Source organism: Sipha flava, unplaced genomic scaffold, assembly GCF_003268045.1.
Source record: "Sipha flava isolate LNK unplaced genomic scaffold, YSA_version1 369_pilon_pilon, whole genome shotgun sequence".
NCBI lineage: Eukaryota > Metazoa > Arthropoda > Insecta > Hemiptera > Aphididae > Sipha > Sipha flava.
The window spans coordinates 131,094-151,407 of NW_020273075.1; the positions used below are offsets into that span (position 1 = coordinate 131,094).

The following is a 20,314-nucleotide window of genomic DNA, read 5'->3' on the forward strand; positions in this document are numbered from 1 at the left end:
ACTGAAAAAGAAACATCCATGGTGAAATCTCAGAGAATAAATATAAATATGAAAGTGAAATAAAAAATAAAAAAAGTAATTTATACATATTATGTTATTATAAGCACACAAAAGATTTCTTAAACATCGACATTCATTTTCTAATGATACAATACGAAAAACTAAATCGTTAAAATAATTTTTATTATTTAAATTTACGGGTTGTATAATAATGATGGGAAATTGTTCGCATGTCTACCATAAAACAACATGTTGTGATATTCAAATTTGAAGACTACTGACCATTTACGATCGAGGAAATATGAGAAGTACTTATAATTTCCTACCTTACGAAACTAAAAAATAAATCATATTATTATTACACAATTCGTAACGTAATTACATCTCGCACATTTTCATCGCGGATTATTCATAACGTTTTTAAATTTTGACTATGTATTAAACTTTCATCTGACAAACATGTTTATTACACAATTTATTTTATTAAAATTCCTTTAAGTTTGTGGTTTGCCCAAAAAGTTATTTTCGCTTTTCTCTCTAAACATCCACAGTTCTTCATTATATACTAGGTTGATTTGGTCACAATATCAATTGTATTGGTATGCAATTTAAAGCAAGACATTCGATAGAAAAAATACTGTTTTTATTAAAAATAATATTACGTTTAGACAGAAAATTGTATTGATTAATTAATTGACAATATGTTGATTCGAAGTGGATGATATACAATAGTAATCGGCATATACTGAGCATTATATTAGGAAACAAATGTAATGTCTTATCTTATAAAAAGTACAAAAATAAAAATTAAACACAACGTGGACGAATAAAATACAATATAAAAATAGACAGTACGTTCGAGAGTATATAATATAATTATTGTGTACGTCTGTGTATCAGTGCTATTTTTTATTCGCGTCGGCATATATAAATATATCGTTGTATCATATTATTTATTAAATCAATGAATTATAAAATAAGTTCTTAACATTATAAAATTTTTTTTTTTGTTTTTTTCGTTTGCTCTCTTACGAACTAGATGGAATTATAATATAATGTCTTTGGATTGACATAAAATAGTGAAAATAAAAATAAATATATTGTAATATTATCGTCTCGATTACAAAAAAAAAAAAAAAAGGAAAAAAAAGTATCATTTCTTATGGAATAGTAATAAATATAATAATAAAATTAAGTTCGACGCCGGGTTTTTGACCCAGTATTCTCGGTGTAACTCGGCGGCGAACATGGAGATGCTGAGGAAGTCGAATTGTATGTCAATCGGTCCGTGACTCAATTGCCGGCTTTTTTCGCGATTTCACGCACCACTTCTCTGTAAATAATCGGATCCAGGTTCTTGCCCAGCATGTACAGTACCCACCAGTCACCGACCGACACTTTGTTCGTCACCGCTTTGGCTACGTCGTCGGTTATCAACCTGTAGTGGCGGTACCGCAACGCGTTTTTCCTCGCCTTCAAGTTGTACATGATCAAAATCCTAAAAATCCAATACGTGATTGATTAATAACAACGATCACCGGCCGTCAAAGGGATAGGATTGAAGAGTTATGAAAAACATTAAACAATATGATATAAGATAATGTTTAATCAGCTATTGTATACAGCTCACACATGATACGTAAAAAAAAATTATGTGTTTAAACAAAAATACGATTATTTGGTAGACGTATATCTTATCATAACTAAAGTGAAATTGAAATTATGTTAACGTTGATATCATCCACCGTGTGTTAGGTGTAATTTAGCTTATATTTTTTTTTTTTTATTAACTTATTTAATTTGCTCGCATAACCTATTTTTATACTAGGTTATAACATACATTACATGAACATTATTATTCTGTGAGTCGCAAAACAGTCACTCAACGACATGATCTATTTCGCTACGTCCATGCAGTAAACATGAAATGTACCGTAGTAGCGCGACAATGTGACAATAATGACTATGGACAATTATTTTTACCGTATTTCGTCAACTCCGTACGGTTTCAGTACGACTGTTCAATAATTATTCAAGTACATTTAATCGCAATAGACGTGTGAATATGTTTTAATTTTCGTAAAAACAAAATCTACGGGAAGTGCTCATTATACCGTATATTGTATTCAGAATAAATTCAGGAGACACGTACATTATAAAAGCGGTGGAAACAACACCAGTGTAAATCTTGATTTTTTTTTTCATTGAATATTTAAATAAAATGTTTAAATAATAAGTACAAGTGATAGATGAAAATATATCGGGCCGATTATAGTTGTGGTTTTCAAGATTATAGTTATTCTAGAGAATTTCCATTGAAGGCACTTATTCAACAAAGGATATGGAAATCGATTAGTTGTAATAGTTTTTCAAAGAGTGCATATAACGAAAAGTAATTACAAATTAACTAGAGCGCGAATTTATATGCATTTGCCTACTTATTTTGGTTGGTCGTATGATATGTTAAGTTAGCACAACATTTGTTTTATGGCAAAATAATTTAAACTATCAATTTTTTGAAAGCATATTTTTGCATATTTTGATATTTCCCCATTTATTTTTAATTTAAGGGCTTATTTTACGTTTTTAATTGCACATTTTATCTTTTAGTGCATATTTCGATGTTTTTTTTTTTTGTTTTATTTATTTTGTTGATATTTTTGAAATATTTACTAGGTATTGCAATATAAAAGGTAAATCTGATTATAAAAAATATAGAAAAATAATATCAAAAAGTGAAGACTATGATATACTAAAATATTAAAAATTTTAAATAGTGAAAGTGAATCAAATCAAACCGGCGAAGATTAATCTCTAAATTAAATGATCCTAAGGACTGTCCCGAAGTTTCCTTTAATAATTCAATAATCCTCCTCTCAAGGGAAGCTAAATACCTGGGCCTACTACTCGACAGAAGACTTATCTGGGGTCCCCATCTCAAAAGTAAAAGGAAACAACTTAACTCTCGCCTACACATTATCAGACTCCTTCTCAAATCTAATATGAACTTGTCATACCGTTTGCTTTTATACAAAAGTCTTCTCCAACCAATATGGTCATACGGAATTGCCCTTTAGGGTACTGATAAACTCTCAAATCTCAGAACAATTCAAGCATTCCAATCAGTTTGCCTCCGCATACTCACCAAAGCCCTTGGTTTGTCACAAATTCCACTCTACATGAAGACCTCAAAGTTTCATCCATTAACAGAGAGCAGCCATTTACTACCAAAGACTCCACTCCAAAATGCAAGGCCACCCAAACCATAGCTCAACTATAGTCAAAGTCTCTTCCAGACAACCCTGCACGGCGCCTATACCGAAGTTGGTCCAGAGATCTTCTCAAGAGTTAAACATTAATTTAAGACTCACGTAAAGGTAACTCTACTGTGAGCCTCCCTTTTTACTGTCCCATTCCTGTTATTCCTCCCTCTAATTTACTCATTGTATAAATAGTATAGATTTAAATATTCAATAAACGTTATTTAAAAAAAAAAAAAAAAAAATTAAATGATATATTTTTTAAATACACACCTATTACTTTTGTAGGTGTGGAAAGATAATTTTCAAGATATAAAAATTTGTTTACTAACAACCGCCAATCAATGGTTTTTGAAAACATAGCTAAAATAATTGTCATACAATGCAATTGTATGACATGTAATACATATGTAATATGTATTTAGGAAAGAACATTTAATTTAAAATTTTTTTTTGACATTAATTGATTTCTTTTTTTTATGTACAAAACTACCTACAAAATGATATTGATTAGTAAATTCCTTTAAAATGAAGAAGAAAAAAATATTTACAGTAGTGTTCCATAATTTTAAATGTAAATTGTTTTATGTAATATTTTAATTAAATATTAAAAAATAATTCTTTTTCTTTTTTCTAAATATCAAGGTTAATCCAATATTAGTTCCTGGAACACATAATGAAAATCGAACAAAAATATGAAGGACTTCAACTAGTAATTTGAGAAAAAAATTAAAGGGAAATAGAAATATTGGGAATAAATGGGTTTCATAGCTGAAAAACTTCCGTTATTGGTTTTGCGTAACATCAAGCGAATTATTTCGAACATCGTTAGACAAATAAACAATACTTATTACGATTTCCAACATCCGAAACAGATAGAAACTCCAAGAAGAATGATAAAAGGTAGTTGTGTATATGATATATAAGTTACAGTACTATTTCAAATGCATCGCAAGAGTATTAGGAGCTGGTAGCTCAATTAGGATTGCGTAACAATTTTCCAGATGGAAACGAAATATTTTATAAAAGAGATATTGGTCACTGTTCACAGAACGAGAGGAATGCAGAGATCATTAGGAATCGTGCTTTCGGAGAAGTGGAATGGAGTTTAAATCGATTTCCATGAAAAAAAAAACAATCCCAAAATAACTGTTCAATCGCAAAGGCCAAATAACGTAATCGTTTGCAATTATCAGCTTTCGGGGAGGACGGACAGATGTTGTACAACATTTTAACCACGTGGCAGCTACATTATAATGTGTAGAAAAGTTCGGCCATGTTAAGGGCGAATCGCACGACGACGGTTATGTGACATACACATGATGAAACATTCAACGTACCTGTGGCCGACCATCAGGACCAGCGCGAGCAACAGCATCACGTACCAGAACCATATGAATATGTACGTCTTCTCATTGACGATGTTCAGCGGCAATAGGCACAGCGAATCGTGTTTCTCCACGGTGCCCGAAGGACCGAACTTGTGGAACGTGCACTTGGTCACCCTGGGGAATATGTACACCATAGGGTCGACGCGGTCGTCCTGGTGCTCGGACGACATACCGATCACCCGGAGACCGTACGTGATGAACTCTCCGTCGAAGAATCGGTTCATAAAGTATATCTGCACCACTATGTTGGCCAGGCACATGAACTCGCACGTCCAATACTTGGCCGCGTACCACGTGTGTTTCTGCGAAATAATATTAGTTGTATATACATTTTTTTTTTTAATTTTTTGGTCTCTATCCTAATACGGTATGCGCAGGATGTTCGTTTGTCTGAACAACGTTTTATCCTTAATGATATAGACGATCCAGTGCAATATCGATTGTATTACATATACTTAACACGCGTACACTTCAACGCTGCTAAAAATACATTACATGGTTAACATATTATTATGGTGATCGGATAACGTGCGTACGGTTGTGCGTACTACTATTCGTAGTAACCAAATTTATTTAAATATAATATCTATAATAATCCTCATAGCTATATAATATAGGTATAGCTGTAGGGATCATTCAACGTCAATAACACTTCGGAGGCAATTTCGTAAGCGGTCACCGCAAAATTATTACGAATGTAACGCAAATTGGAATATTATATCATACGGTACGCGTACAGGAAATTGACGTGTAGCAATGAATGTGTTCATGTGAAATGAAATAAAAATCAATATACGTATCGCGAAACATTGTACACGTAATATTATATTTCGATATTACTACCGATATATGTGTATTTTTTCCTTAATACGTTTTATAATTTTTAATCTTATTATACTTATTAATTTTATCACACCTAAGATAGTACCAGCTCAAGAACATTACCTTTCAGAAAAGATGCTACACTTGATACTTTTGAGCAAGTTTAGAGGGAGAAAAAGTGTTTACAGAATAAAAAAGAAAAAGAAATAAATATCATTGTAAAACCATTACATTCCTCGCTCTGCTCAGAATCTAAAATAAATAAGAATTCCAATTCGCTCTTCTCAAAAATGTATATTCACATCGATCAACTGGTATATAGTTTGATATATTTCACATTACAATCTAAAGGATAAAAAGATATATTATCTAGAAACTGTTATACAGCTCAATATGTACATAATATATAAATCGAGACCGCAGTGATGGACAGGGTACGCATTCTTATTTTGTTCTGACGCACCTATACTTATATTCACTATACCTTATTTCCTTGGACGTGGTCTACTATATAAATGCATTTACATGGTACTCAATAATGTATATTAATAATAAATTATTCGGCGACAACTGCGGACTGCTTTAGTTTCGTTCGCATTTAAGTTAGAATATAATATAAATAGATATTATATATAGAAATATAGAAATAGAAATTTAAATTAGAATAGAGAGTTAAAATATCACCGTATGCAGTATATATATATTAATCGATCAATTGATATACTTATGTTATTAAGTTTCTATGCGATTATATTATAACGTAAGAACATAATATTAATGCGTAATATTTATTGTAAACGGGCTAATAATACCCTTTGATAAGTTTAGTAAAGTAAAATCTTAACAAAATATCAGAATTATAATTAAAAAGTTGGAAAAAATAAAAAACAATGTTAAGAAAGAAAACAAAGTGATGGTAGTTTGTGACATTGACAGTAATACCATTTCAGAATCGTTTGACAAGACATTTGTATTACTGCAACTATTGACTTACGAGTGCGTGGAAAATGTTGTTAGCGTTCTATTGAACATTTACTCTACATTCGGTACACCTCAACACTCCATGAAGCCATTATAACAATACAGTGTTTTTTTCTGCAGTAGGTATAAGGTTTTTTTTTTTAGATTTTAGTTTACATTGCTCTGCTGCACGCATCCGTTCATCGAACATACTCTGAGCAATGCGTTTCGTTTTCATTGAAACCACTAAAATCGGTCACTAAAATGTCCGAGCACTGCACACAATGCCGACTACCCCACTTTGTCCGTAACATGTACAGTAAACGGTTCTCATAGTTCGGAGGACTTAACATTGTACTCGATTTCGTTGTATTATTAACAAGGAGAGACGAGTCCGATACGTTTTCATAAAAATACCGTCGCAGATGAACGCGGCGATAGGTACTTGTCTGACGAGTCCGTTTTGTTTCCCATAGACGAGCACGATTCCCCGTCTATTTTATAACGTAAGAACGAGCTTTATTTATGTGAATTATAAAATGTCTAGATTGTAATATAAGCCTCTAAATTCTTTCCATTTTTTTTTCTCTCATACAAGTGTTTATTTATATTAAAAACCATGAACGGTTTATAAGGAATCTTCGATTGGCTTACAGATCATAACTTAACATATGGTGATAAAAAAACTGTTTTATTACGATGAAAATAAATTTTACTTACAATTGTTACAGAATAACTTTTGATAAGTTAAGAAAAAAATAAAATGATTATTTTCATTATTTTATCAATATGGATAAATTAATGACATAATATAAATATTATTGACAAAATGTGATTGCCTTTACGTCATTATTTCTATTCGTAAGATTAATATTAAAAATTCATTGATAATAAAATAATGATTTAAATTGATTTATGAATAATGATCATTAAACAGGCTTTTAAGTTGGATGGTAAAATATTAAAGGCCAAATATCATTTAGAAGAAGAAGAAGAAGATTATTAAACACGTCCTTCGTTTATAGTTGTATAATCATATCTATATATAAAAATGGAGCCGAAAATGTATAACATTTCATGAATTGAGAATAGCTGGGCCGATTTGGCTCAAATTTTTTTTTAATTGTTCGTAATTCTCAGGGGAAGGTTTTTAAGGAAAAAATTTTTGATATTAAATGACGGGAATTGCATAAATATTAAACAACAATATCTCGAAACAAGTGCCAAAACAAACAAGAATGTTAGTTCGAAGGATTAATATGCATATCGGTTGATGATTAAACGAGATCAAGACAAAATTATTCTACGATATCATGAGCTTCGTCAACAATTCATGGTCGAAATGTATGTAAAGACAGAGAGCGAACGATTTTGATACTTGCGATTTAATCAAAAAAAGCTGCGTGCTGAAGATTCTCAAAACAATTATAGATATCGGTGATGGGAAAGTTACTACAGATGAAACGGATACATACAATTATCGACCAATTTCTGCACAATCATTGATACGCAAAATGCTCCTATTGACCAGATATTTCCCAATGTACACAGACAATACACAAATCATGAGTAGTTGGCAAAAAGAGGTTAGGTAGAGGTCTATATTTATAAAAATGGAGCCAAAAATGTATAACATTTCATCAATTGAGAACGGCTGGGCCGATTTGGCTCAAATTTTTTTTTTGATGTACACAATTTACAGAGACAATACAAAAATCATGAGTGGCTGGCAGAAAGAACAAATTTAGCAGCGAAAAATTGTGGACGTCAACGAATTGAATCTTAAAATACAACATTTGTTACCAAGAGACTTGGTGTCATACAAATCTATTGATACGATTTGCGATGCTACTGAAGCTGTAAATTATCCAACAGAGTTTTTAAACTCATTGGATTTACCAGGCAAGCCATTGCATAATTTACAAATGAAGGTTTGACATTCGGTTATTTTGGTTCATAATTTGAATCCACCACGGTTATGCAACGGCACGCGATTAGTCATTAAAAAATTAATGAAAAAAATGTTATCAAAGCCATCATTTTAAATGGCAAATTCCGAGATGAAAATATATTATTACCGCGAATCCCTATTTTACCCACAGATGTGCCAATACAATTTAAACACCTTCAATTTCCAATTAGATTGTCATTTGCAATGAGTATCAATAAGTCTCAAGGCCAAACGATGTCTGTCTGTAGCTTAGATTTGAGCACATCATGTTTTTCACACGGAAATTATACGTGGCGTGCTCTCGAACCATCCAGTTTGTGTTGGCGAAAGATGGGATAACAAATAATATTGTACATTCTGTTGCATTAAGGGATTGATATTGTTTTTTACTATTATTATTATAATTAGCGATATATATCATTTTTAAGGATCAATTTTAATAAATTATTAAAAAAATAAATGTTTTTTCATTTTTATATTCCGTCACCGTTCACAGCACTCCATACCTCTTCCACTTATATACCACATCCTAGCACACTTATATTAAATTAGTTATTTTTTTTAGCAAAATATTCTCTAGAATTAATTTATATGACAACACAAGGTTTGTCGGATCAGCTAGTTTAGTTATAATATATAATTGTTAATCCCGCGTCAAACGTAATTATTAACGAAAACCAAAGTCTCGTATATTTCATTAACACCGAGTAGACTTGCGACATGTTAGTTACTTCGTCTCCAAAACGTAATAATCGAAAAACCTATACAATCCATTTCCGTTGTGTTGGCTGAAAACTCCGTATAGACCACACCACACGCCTAGGTTGTTACGGTCGAAAGTACTACGTGGATAAGGGAATAATAAATGTATATGCATTGGTGTAACTATGGGGTTGCGGATTGTACGTCCAAGTTTTAAGTATGCCCCCGAGGTGTTGTTGTAAACTAAAAGAGTCGATAGCGATGAAGTCACTGCAGTGAACTATTTGTGTTCCTCCAAAATTACTGGTTTGTTCGTGCTTATGGTTATGTTGTCGGTGTTGATTAGGCTTAGTGTTCAGCTCTTGAACGTACGATTATCATATATTTATTTTCTACACAATAAATATTACATGCACATTGTGTACGAGAAAGACGGTCGTATTTTTCTACGGCGAAGTGGTCTTAATAATACAAGATCGTTAGTAAGTCTAATTTGAAACCATAGAAATTTTAATACCCGCGGTGTATACGAGTATGTACATGCACTACGTTTTCGTACGTTCGTACATTTCCACGGACATCAGTATAACGATTACGTCGTCAGTAATTAGTGTGTCACGATGGTGATTTGTGCCGAACATTTTGTACGAGTAAACCACACCCTGTATAATTGACAAATATGTATTCACTAATGCTTTTGTTGTTTTGAAGGTTTGATTTACACACATCTAGTGTGAAACAACAAAAAAACGTAAAATATGCACGAATACGCGTAATACGCATGAATGATTCAGTGCTATGTAAAGCGAAACGTACGTCGGTGTTCTCCAAATAATTGTCGATTGTTTATTGAAATCACAGACAACTCGTTTGGGTCCGGGGTCAAAGTTTTCGAAACGACACTAACCATAGACCTTATGTAAATACCGTAACCGAATAGTGCAACAACAATATCGCGATAACAATAACACTCAATATGCACATTGTAGCAACGGGATTTGACCGGAAAAACGTAGTACCTTTATTTTTATTCGAATTTTAACATTCAGAAAAGCATAACACATACGGTTCGGATAACTGATCGAAATGCAAAATATTAATAACGTATTCTATAATCATTATTGTCATAGTCGACGGTCCGCGTAGAACATTGTAATACGTTCGACGGTATTTCGAATAAAACGGAGCACTCGAAAAACAAATCGTCCAATGGACTAAAAGTTGACAAGAACGTTGTCCGTGAGGTTAGTTGCACACGTGTTTCACGGATTTTTAAAACCAGAACGGCTCGTATAAAGAGCGGTACATCATCCTTTATTCCGACGATGCGTCCGCCGTAATACACTATTCCGTATTCAAAGCCTTGTTGAACTGGAAAAGAAATATTTGGAATATTCTAGACGATAAAACAGACCCTGTCATTATGAGAAAGAAAGAAAAAAACCGTTTCACCGACTCGGAGACGCGTGAACATTACGTTTCAGTCCTAGTTGTTTCGTTCGAACAAAAACCTATGTGTGTTTATTAATATAAACACCGCGAGCCGCCCGTATCATCTACATTTTCACCGCAGGCATTCGTACACAATACATCGTCCATTGTTCGACAAATCAAACAGCCGATTAGAGTAATGCTAACACGGATTACAATAAAACGCTGCGTGGTCAATAAAACGAAATTAAACTCATCGTAATTATTTTTCGTGCACCATTTGACTGTTGATCTAATTATTTGGTTATTATTGGGGAACGGATTTATATGCAAATGCTTACATAGAATCGGATTAGTTTTTTTGAGATCTTATGAGAATCGTCTCCCCGATTTAGACTATTTAGTAACATTTATATTGTTTCCCATAGTTTGCATATTTCATTGGTGATTGTAGTCTTATAGTGCATATTTTTATTTACAGCGCATATATTTTTTTACCTTATATTTTTTTCACAACCACATGATATGAAATAAAGACCGGTCGTTATTGCCAAAAATAATATGACATAATCGTATGCACCACATATTATAAATATTTTTTTAATATAGATGTAGAAATATAGAAATTCATACGATAGATTTGAACATTTTAACTTGACGGAATTATGGAAACCGATTAGTCAGTGTCGTGCACGAATGCACGACACTGACTGATTTTTACGTGTACAACTGTCCCAGTTTTTATGTCTAGTGATTTTTTTTTTTATTATTCGTTCGTAACTTTAAAATGCCTAAAGTAAAAACACCAATTAAGAGTTGTTTCAAACCGAAGGATTAATTTTGTATTGCAATATTTGTGAAATTTTCACATAATTTAAAATAAAATATTTTCGATTTAATCACAAATGCATATTGAAGAATAGCTGTACACCTTGTAGCATATTTCAAACATTTCTTGTGCACATAAATCCGTTTCCTAGTTAAATTTTTGTTATACATTCATTACGGACATGTATACACGAACACATAGAGTTTATTTTACGTGCGCCAAAAATAATATTCACGTTTTCATTTCAACACGTTTTCGTGGTTTTCGACCGTGGGGCACAGAACATCACGTCGCACATCACCGATCCGCGTACGCTTACCCGACCGGGCGGAAAGATGGGACCGTGACACTAAACATTACCCAGTTATACCGTTTGTGACCGTCGGTCAACGGCGTCGAACTCTTTACCGAGGTCTTTGAATCGAAGTTCGGCTGCTCCACCGTACAAAAACTTCGTCACAAAATCGAAGCCAAACGTCAATACACTTTTCCCTACAATATAATAATATAATACTTGTAACCTGTTCCGCGAACGCAGGGGCGTAAAAAAAAACAGTACATGTGGCTCGCGCGGAAAGGCCATTTCAGTCTTGGGCGAAGTGCAGCTCTCGCCTGCATAGGCGCAATTAGGCTAAAAATCTGAGGGGGGGGCTACAGCCCTACTACCAAAACTGAAAATAACCTGTAGGTAGATTACCTATACTCTTATATACCATGTTAATATATTTTAGATATTGACCCTAGTCGGATTCACTGCAATGCGTCTTTTTTTGTATGTGACACTATTGTGAGTTAAGTTTGCTGTACGCAGTATGCCATGTATAACATGGAATATTTTTGGGGGAAATAAGCCCCCTCCCTAGTTGCGCCTATGCTCGCCTGTAGCTCGTGACACACGTCGCCCTCGACCGAAACAGCTTACTTTCCGTCCTTGCCACGCAATATACCGTTTCGGGTAAAAAACCATCGTAGGGGCCGACATTCAGATGTTGTGATCTTTTTTCACCACGTTTTCCGTCCGACTAAACGTTTAGGACTTCGGCATCACCGCCACCGACGCACAGCGGACGTGCAACGAAATTTTACTGACTACGTATTGCACACTCGAACCACGCGATCCAGGACCGCTAGCGTGTACACGAATGCGAGCCGAACGTACCCGCAAACCGACATTGACGATTGTTCGGACGGCGTGTCGAACGTCCAAAGAGTGGCTCGCACCGATCCATCGAGAATCGGGTTTTTTACCGACCGAACTCCACGCGGACTTAGTGTACGCGGCGGTGCAGCTGTTGGCGAACGGATCGCGAGTGTGACGAAACCTTCGCGATGGGTTCGACTCGCAGGTGTACGCGCGGGGCTTAAAAAAGAATCGAACGGTCCCTTATCGTGCGCAGATTGCCCACCCGCGCGCTCATATCGTCTTATCGTGTGCGTGACCAATGCAACGGTCCCGCGGATGCCGATGATCGTTTCCGGTCAGCAAGCGCGTACGAGACACAGGAATCCGAGCGTCGGACATTCCGTCGTACACACATAACGCACCAAAGGGGTTACATTCGAATCACGGGATCCGTAAAAAAAATGGGGGTGGGGTGGTGCTTGAAAAAAGAAAACCGAGAAAACAGTTATCGCGGTGAAATACTCATACATTGTGAACCACGTGATGACAATAATATGAAACGTGTGAAACACAAAAGTAAAACTCATGAAAATAAAAACATTTGTACGCGCAGTGAATTCGTGGCCGTTTAATATTAATATGGTGTAAAAGATTTTGGCGGGTGATCCAATGAAATCGGTAATCCGAGTGGAAAAAATTTCCCGCCAATACCGCGCCAGTGTGCGTGCACGTGAACCGCACCGGTGCGACGCGAGGAGGTTTTCGACACGACTGCGTGGAAGGCTTCGCCGGTCGCGTTTCGGTATGGTTTATTATTTTACACGTGCTCGAACGGTGTTCTCTAAGACGACGACGGAAAAATATGCATTTATGCGTTTATCGGAACGTTCGTACGAAAACCTAAAGCCGTACGTGAATCGTGCAACATACGAACATTTCACGGCGGTGATGTGGGGAGGGGAAGGGTATTACAGTCAAAGATAGTTGAGAAGAAATAGGTGTTGCGCGTCGTTGTTCGTAAATGTTCGTATTCGAGTGGATGGTGTCGCGCGCGCGCGTTCCCGGTTCCAGTCAAAGCCGTTGGGTTCGGAAGAGGGTGTGCGATCGCCCCTCCACCGCTGGGATATTTATACGCATGCCAAGGTGTTGTATGCGTGGGAAACGGTCGTGGCGTATATTGGTTGGATGGGGGTGGAGTAGGAAAGGAGGAGGAGGGTCGATCCCCTTCCTTAATTTCGAACGGGCTTGGGTTGGGTACACGCATCTCCGCGGTCAGGGCTACGGAGACTTCGCCACGACATCGAACCGCTTGATTAAATATACAACACCGTCTGGACGAGTGTTCAACGGCTACGGAAATAGTATTAACGCTGCAAACCATTCGTAATAACGTTATTATTTTCCCCGTTGTTGTCCGAATTACTATGGACCGCGTTGAACGACATTATAAATCTCTTCAAATCGCTGTGTTATTGCTGCATATGCGTGTTGTTCAATACGTTCAAACGAAAACGATTTTACGTATGGAAACACATTTTATCAATCGTAAACGCATCGCAACATGGCGCGTACGCGGTTCACGAAATCCCGTACATCATTATAAACCGCGACCAAACGAATACCGGATAGAGATTAAGGACAGCAACGGTTCACAGTTGTGTAAAAACGGGCGAAAGCAAAATGCACGTAAACACGTAACAGTGCAGTATACTCACTTTGATGTGCGTCAGCATGTAGTGGACGAGTATCTTTTTTTGGTTTTCCCTCTCCTGCTCGGCCCCCAGCCCGAAATGCAAGCCCATCACCAGCGTGGACATGAGCCCGCCCTCCTGCATGTCCCACAGCCACTTGGGGAAGTAGCACATCATGGCCTGGAAGAACAGAGCGAAGCACACCCACTGGTAGTACGTGTAGTACTTGGCGGGTCCGCCGCCGTGTTCGGGACCGACGCCGGGGTGGGCGACGCTGACGCCCTGTTCGCGGCGAAACGCGTCCGGCATGGTGAACGTGGACGTGATCCAGCAGTACGTGTTCACCGGCCGGGTGGGCAGACCCTCGACGATGCACTGGATCGGGTTGCCCACGTACTGCGTGGCCGTCACCATGATCGAGCAGGCGAGCAACACGACCGTGGTGAACGTGACGTGCACGCGAAACACGGTGCCGTCGACGGTCACCGGCCGCCGCTTGATGAACTCCTTGAGGCCGCCCAACAACTTCAACATGTCTGCGGTGACGAGTTCGATGACGACGACGACAACAACAACAACAACAACAACAACGGCGACGACGACGACGACGACGACAACAACAACGACGACGCACTCGTCGTTGTCATGGCACGCCGCGGAAACGCTTGGCGACCGAACGTCCCTGGTGGCGCGCGGCTAACGGCGGCACGTGGTCGTCGGGTCGAAAAGAGTGCGCGCCCGGGGTGATGGGGCTGGTAGGCAAGTGAAATCGGAAACTGTAACGGACGTAAAGACGGACCGGAACGAACGCGTTTCCGTGTCGCGGCGTAAACAAACGCGCGGGCACCGAAAAAAAAACTATCTCACTACAATGGCACGAGGAACGCGGCAGTACCACTACACCGGTGTTGCCGCTGCCGCTTTACACACAGTACTACCGATGCCGCCGCCGCCGCCGCCGCTGACTACCGTACGCGTCGGCACCCTCCCCCTTTTGCGCGCGCGGGACGTAACAGGGCTCATCGCACGCGCGCGTGTGCGCGCCCGTGTCCAGTACTGCCAACAATCACGTACATAACAACAATAACAATGACAACAATAACAACAATGACTTCTCGAACTGTTAATGCACCGGACACGACGCTGCTGCTGTAACTGCTGCGCGCGCACCGGACGGCCGCGGTTTTCGTGTCCGTCGGTTTCCGGCTCTCACTTTCGCCGACTTTCCGGTACGCGTGTCGAACGAACCGTTCCGTTCGCGCCGGAGTGATGGAAAATGAGAATAAACCTTCCCTCCCTCCAATGCGGCAGATGGATGCAGTCACCAGTAGGACGGCGCGGGACCATGTTGCAACGTAACGTTTTACGCGCGCGGGAAAACGAGGCGGCGAAATGAGAACCACTGGAACGTCGTCGTCACGAAAAAGGGGTCGGTCGCGGACGCGGCGGCGGCACCGGCTACGATATGACGGTCGTCGTCTCTGCCTACCCCCGAAACCGTATGGCCGTTGTTTACCGATTAGACCACCGCAACAACGAACAGTGAAAGCGGGTGGTGGAAGGGGACGAAAGATATGAACAAATTATCGTCCGTCTAAATCTTGTATTTTTCTCCTCTTTCGATCCTCCGGCCGACCGAGGAATTCCTGACCGGGAAAATCTGTTCTACCCGACACGCGCAATGTGTACACGCGTGCGACTTTCACTCGGCGTTGGCCAGGTTAGGTGTGGGAATGCTGGAGTGCGAGAGCGTGGGTGCGTGTTTGTGAACAGAATACGGATAATAACGCTACGAAACAGCGAAATCTCGACTATAGCGTCGCACCCGGTGGTGTTCACTTATAGTGTGTACGTGTACAACTACGCGTTACGTGTGTATGACCAAGAGAGCCACGACGATATTAATCATAGGCTTCGTAGCTCGTCGGATCTCCGCACGGGTGACTGTGGGCGAAACGTCTTCGGCGGTGGCGGCGGTGGTATCAACCGAGCGTACCCGGTGCACACATGTGTACGTATATGTTTGATAACGATTAAATTACACCGGTAGGCGAGTGTTAGTGTGTTACGAAATTACAACCTCTTAAGGAATCTCCATCGTCTACGTTGTTGTTTTAGGTTCACGGCAATATATATATATATATATATATATATGTGTGTAGGGGTGCGGAATCCGTCTGAAAAACATTTGGTTTATTACCCGGTCCCTACAGACGGACGGCTACACGAAAATCAACCGGGCGAGTTTTGGTTTCGATCGTCGAATAATGTTGTGGGATGGTAAAAAAAAAACTCGTCCGGGTCACCCTTCGTGTTTCTAACGTCGAGACGTCGGGCACGCGCGTCAAAAGAATACCGTCTCAAAAAACGTCGTCTGTCTAATCGCGTGTACCTCGTGTTCATTTAATTTATGCAACGCGGCGAGTTGTAAAATACCCATTTTATGATCCGTACGCAACACAATATTAGTGCGATCGAAAGACTAACGTTGTAAATACTTTCAGGTCGACGACGATGGTGCGCGCTGGGCATAGGTACAACTATGGAGCGCGATAGGGCTTTAGCACCCCCGAGTTCAAATCTAGCACTCCTGTTTTTTTTTCTAATTTATATAATCCGTAATAATTACAGTTAAATACCATATTATTTTTGTTTTCAGCAATTTCAGCACCCTCAATATTCGGGCTCTAGTTGAGCCCATAGGCCTCCGGCGTTATCGGAACGCCCGCTACGGCGTACAAGAAAACCACCTCACGCACGGCGCGAACGGAAATCGATCTGCTCCTCGTACTGCATCGATCGATGTCCGTCGAACAACAACGCGATACGCAAACAAATACTCCGCGGTCAGTGTCATTGCGCCGGGTGGTCCCAGTCGTCAGTCGTACGACCCGCGGCCGCAGGAATCCCGAACAATGTGCCGCCCCGTTATTATTGTTATTTTACGTGTACATTCGTATATGTTTTTTTCCCCTTTTTTTTTCTCTCCTCTTCTATATTAATCCGTTGCGTACACACGTGCACGCGGTGTATGCCTCTCCTCTACGACTGTGAACACAGCGGCGGCCGTGAACTCGCGCCCGCGGACCCGTCTCCTTTTGTCTTGTGTCGGTCATCGAATCTGGATGGGTTACTACTTTAAGTGCCCCCGAAAACCGGTTTCCTCGGCAATCATATCGTTCCGTACGTGTAAATGTATTGTGAGCGCGTACGTCTGTGTGTGCACCAGAAATTCAATTTTTTTTTTTATTGTGGAATCCGAATTAAAAAAAAAAAAAAAAAAAAACAGTTGGACTTTAAGATGTACACACACACACAATACATATAAAACCCAGCACCGCGTAGCGTATATTTATATCCTTCGAAACATTTCTCCACACCCATGATAATAGGTCCTAGTCCGTATATATATATAATAAAACGGTAGATATTATTATATTATACCGAAGATAAGGTCGGGTTTTTTGCCCCTCGTGTACAAGTTTGTAACGACCGAGGAGGCAGATACCTTTTCATCTACCGCATAACAATAACGTGTGACGAGTGTCCGTGTCGAGTACGTATGGAAAAAATGACCGCAAGGATTTTCGCCGTTCAAAACATACATCCTGTTATTTCGTATACATATATTCGGTGACTTAAATGACATTGACGAAGGTTAAATAACACGAATAGATCAAGTATATATACTACCTATCCGTATATAATGTATGTAATTATTGGCTTATGCGCGTGCGCATGGTTTATATTCTTCGAACAGCCCATGGAAAACTCTTCTTACATAGAACAGTGCGCATTTGTTTACTAACTAAAACACAATAGAGTACAGACGACAAATAGTTAATTTCTACAGACCTGGTTTTTCACAATATGTTCGGTAAACAATGATATATAAACAATAATTATGAATTAGGATACCTACATAATTTCATTTTATGAAAAATATTTTCTTTTTTTTCTAACAAAAAATAAATAAATAAAAAAAATATGTAAATCTACATTAAAGTGACTTACGACGTTTAACCGAAGATTATTATAATTTGACACATTCCACAACAGAAATTAATTAAATTTGATTCAGAAATTGAAAACTTGTCTTGATACATCTAGAAATATGATGAAAAAAACAATTATAGCTGATACTTTACCGACAAGAAACGTTTTGAATGTGGTGAAACATAAACTCTTCATAGTCAGTTTAAAAACATACATTATTTAAATTAGATATCGAAATTTAATTGAAAAAAAAATCTATTGGTTATATTTTGAAAAACAGTATAGATAAGTACCAGATACCTATACGAAATGGCAGTAAAGAAGGTTTCTTCTGTTATAATTATTCATTGTATTATAAACTAAAAATTTTACATTTAATATTTTTTTTAAAAATTCGACATTTCTGATTCACCGTCTTTCGAAATAATTCAATCACGTTATCGGTGTATCGCATTGTATATTATTAATTTTTATTCTTTCTTATTATTTTCGTTTAAAACTGAAAAATATAAGTGTAACAAATAAATCAATTAGTTATTAGTGTTATGACTAGGGCTGTAAATTTAATGTATTAAAGAATCTTAAAAAACGCATTAAAAAAATCAAAATAATGCAATAAAATATGCACTTAAAACGCAATAAACGCAATAAAATATGCACTTAAAATGCAAAAAAATGCAATATAAAATGCCAAAAATTATAGTATAAAATGAATTTAAAATAGTTTTTAATTTCATTTTTATATTTATATTAATATTAGAAACAGGATATTATAGCTTAGTTCATTACATTACATGCATAAAAGCGTTTATTTAATAAAAAAAATATTAATAAAAATGTTGATTGATATTTTCTATACTTAATGATTCACCTGAAACATTTTTAACATTTTTATTTTTTTTTTTTTAGTATGTATTTTGTTAAAATAATAAAACAAACTTAAATACATTTATTTTCTGATACCTTATTCATCTTAAGTTTTTAAAATTTGATTAAAAATATCGAAAAATGAACTAAAAATACACAAAAATTACCTAAAAAATTAAAAGCGCCAAAAAATGCAAAAAAAATTCAAAATAAATGTTTCATAAATGGATTCGTAGTTATATAATTCAAATTATGTATTTAGAAAGCTACTTTTTACAATCAACAAAAAAAAATTCACTTTCCTACAAATTCACAGCTCTAGTTATGACTTATGGCGATACTCATTTTCACATTTAATGTGATCAAAGCTACGATTATATTTCAACACCTATTTTTAATTCAATAACCGTTAGCTATATTAATATCCTGCTTAAACTTAATTCACAAACGTGATTTCCAGCACGTAGACATGATCGCTAAACACTTTTTAAACACTTTTTATTAGTACTTCCTGAAAATGCAGTGTATTCGACTGACTAACATGGTATTATCATATATAATGTACACATACATTAAAAAAACAATTAAAACATATAAAAAAATTTATCTTTAAGTATGATATTTATAAACTTATATAAATAATATTAAAATCGGTATAATGTTATACTTTATTTACTATTATTTACACGATATTTAAAAATCGATCAGTCAGCCAAAATGTGTATAACTATGTTTGCTCAAATGCATATTTTCAATGTAAATGTGAACAAAACAAATGTAATAATAGATATTTAACATTTGTTCATAAAATGATTCATTAATTACTTACTTATTAATTATAAGTTTAAGATTTTTTTTTTTTTTTTAGTGTTGTACAGCTAAAGTGTTGCGACAACAATTTTTACAACGAATCTTACCGATATCCGCTTGTTTCCTGCTGGATGAAAGGTAGAACAAAGAATATTAACTTGAACGATCCAAATTAGTACTACGGTGTTGTTTTCGAATATTAGACATGACAATGTTGACAATAGGTGATCGTCGATTATCACCATGGCCTCGGGTTACGGCCGGTTTACTAAAGCAGCTTGCGGTGTCACGCGTCAGACAGTCATCGTTTCAGACGAAGTCTGCCCGAGTAGGTTTTACTACTTGAGTGACAAAAGACAGACTATCGTCCAATAGCGATAATTATCTAAATGATTTTTATAACTACATGATTAAGACCAGCTTTTCCGTTAAACAAACAAAATCACTGGGAACGTATTTTAGCGTAAGAGTGTTCAGTATC

The 20,314-nt window shown here is 37.0% G+C and overlaps 1 protein-coding gene across 1 annotated transcript; it reads right to left on the bottom strand.

Annotated features, from left to right (window-relative positions):
• Positions 1–1,118: 1,118 nt before the first annotated feature.
• LOC112687844 (innexin inx1) lies at positions 1,119–15,214 on the bottom strand. The gene is made up of 3 exons (XM_025560791.1): positions 14,185–15,214; positions 4,601–4,953; positions 1,119–1,498 (listed from the first exon to the last, which is right to left on the bottom strand). Exons 1-3 carry the CDS (start codon positions 14,692–14,694, stop codon positions 1,294–1,296), a joined length of 1,068 nt encoding a protein of 355 aa, XP_025416576.1. The 5' UTR covers positions 14,695–15,214; the 3' UTR covers positions 1,119–1,293.
• Between the last annotated feature and the right edge of the window lie 5,100 nt (positions 15,215–20,314).

Bases quoted from the DNA above. Each gene is read 5' to 3' on its own strand.
- LOC112687844 (XM_025560791.1), bottom strand. From the start codon at position 14,694: ATGTTGAAGTTGTTGGGCGGCCTCAAGGAGTTCATCAAGCGGCGGCCG. The intron at 4,954-14,184 runs GTGAGTATACTG...ATTATTTCGCAG, and splicing joins ACATGCTGACGCACATCAAA to AAACACACGTGGTACGCGGC. The intron at 1,499-4,600 runs GTACGTTGAATG...TTGGATTTTTAG, and splicing joins GTCCTGATGGTCGGCCACAG to GATTTTGATCATGTACAACT.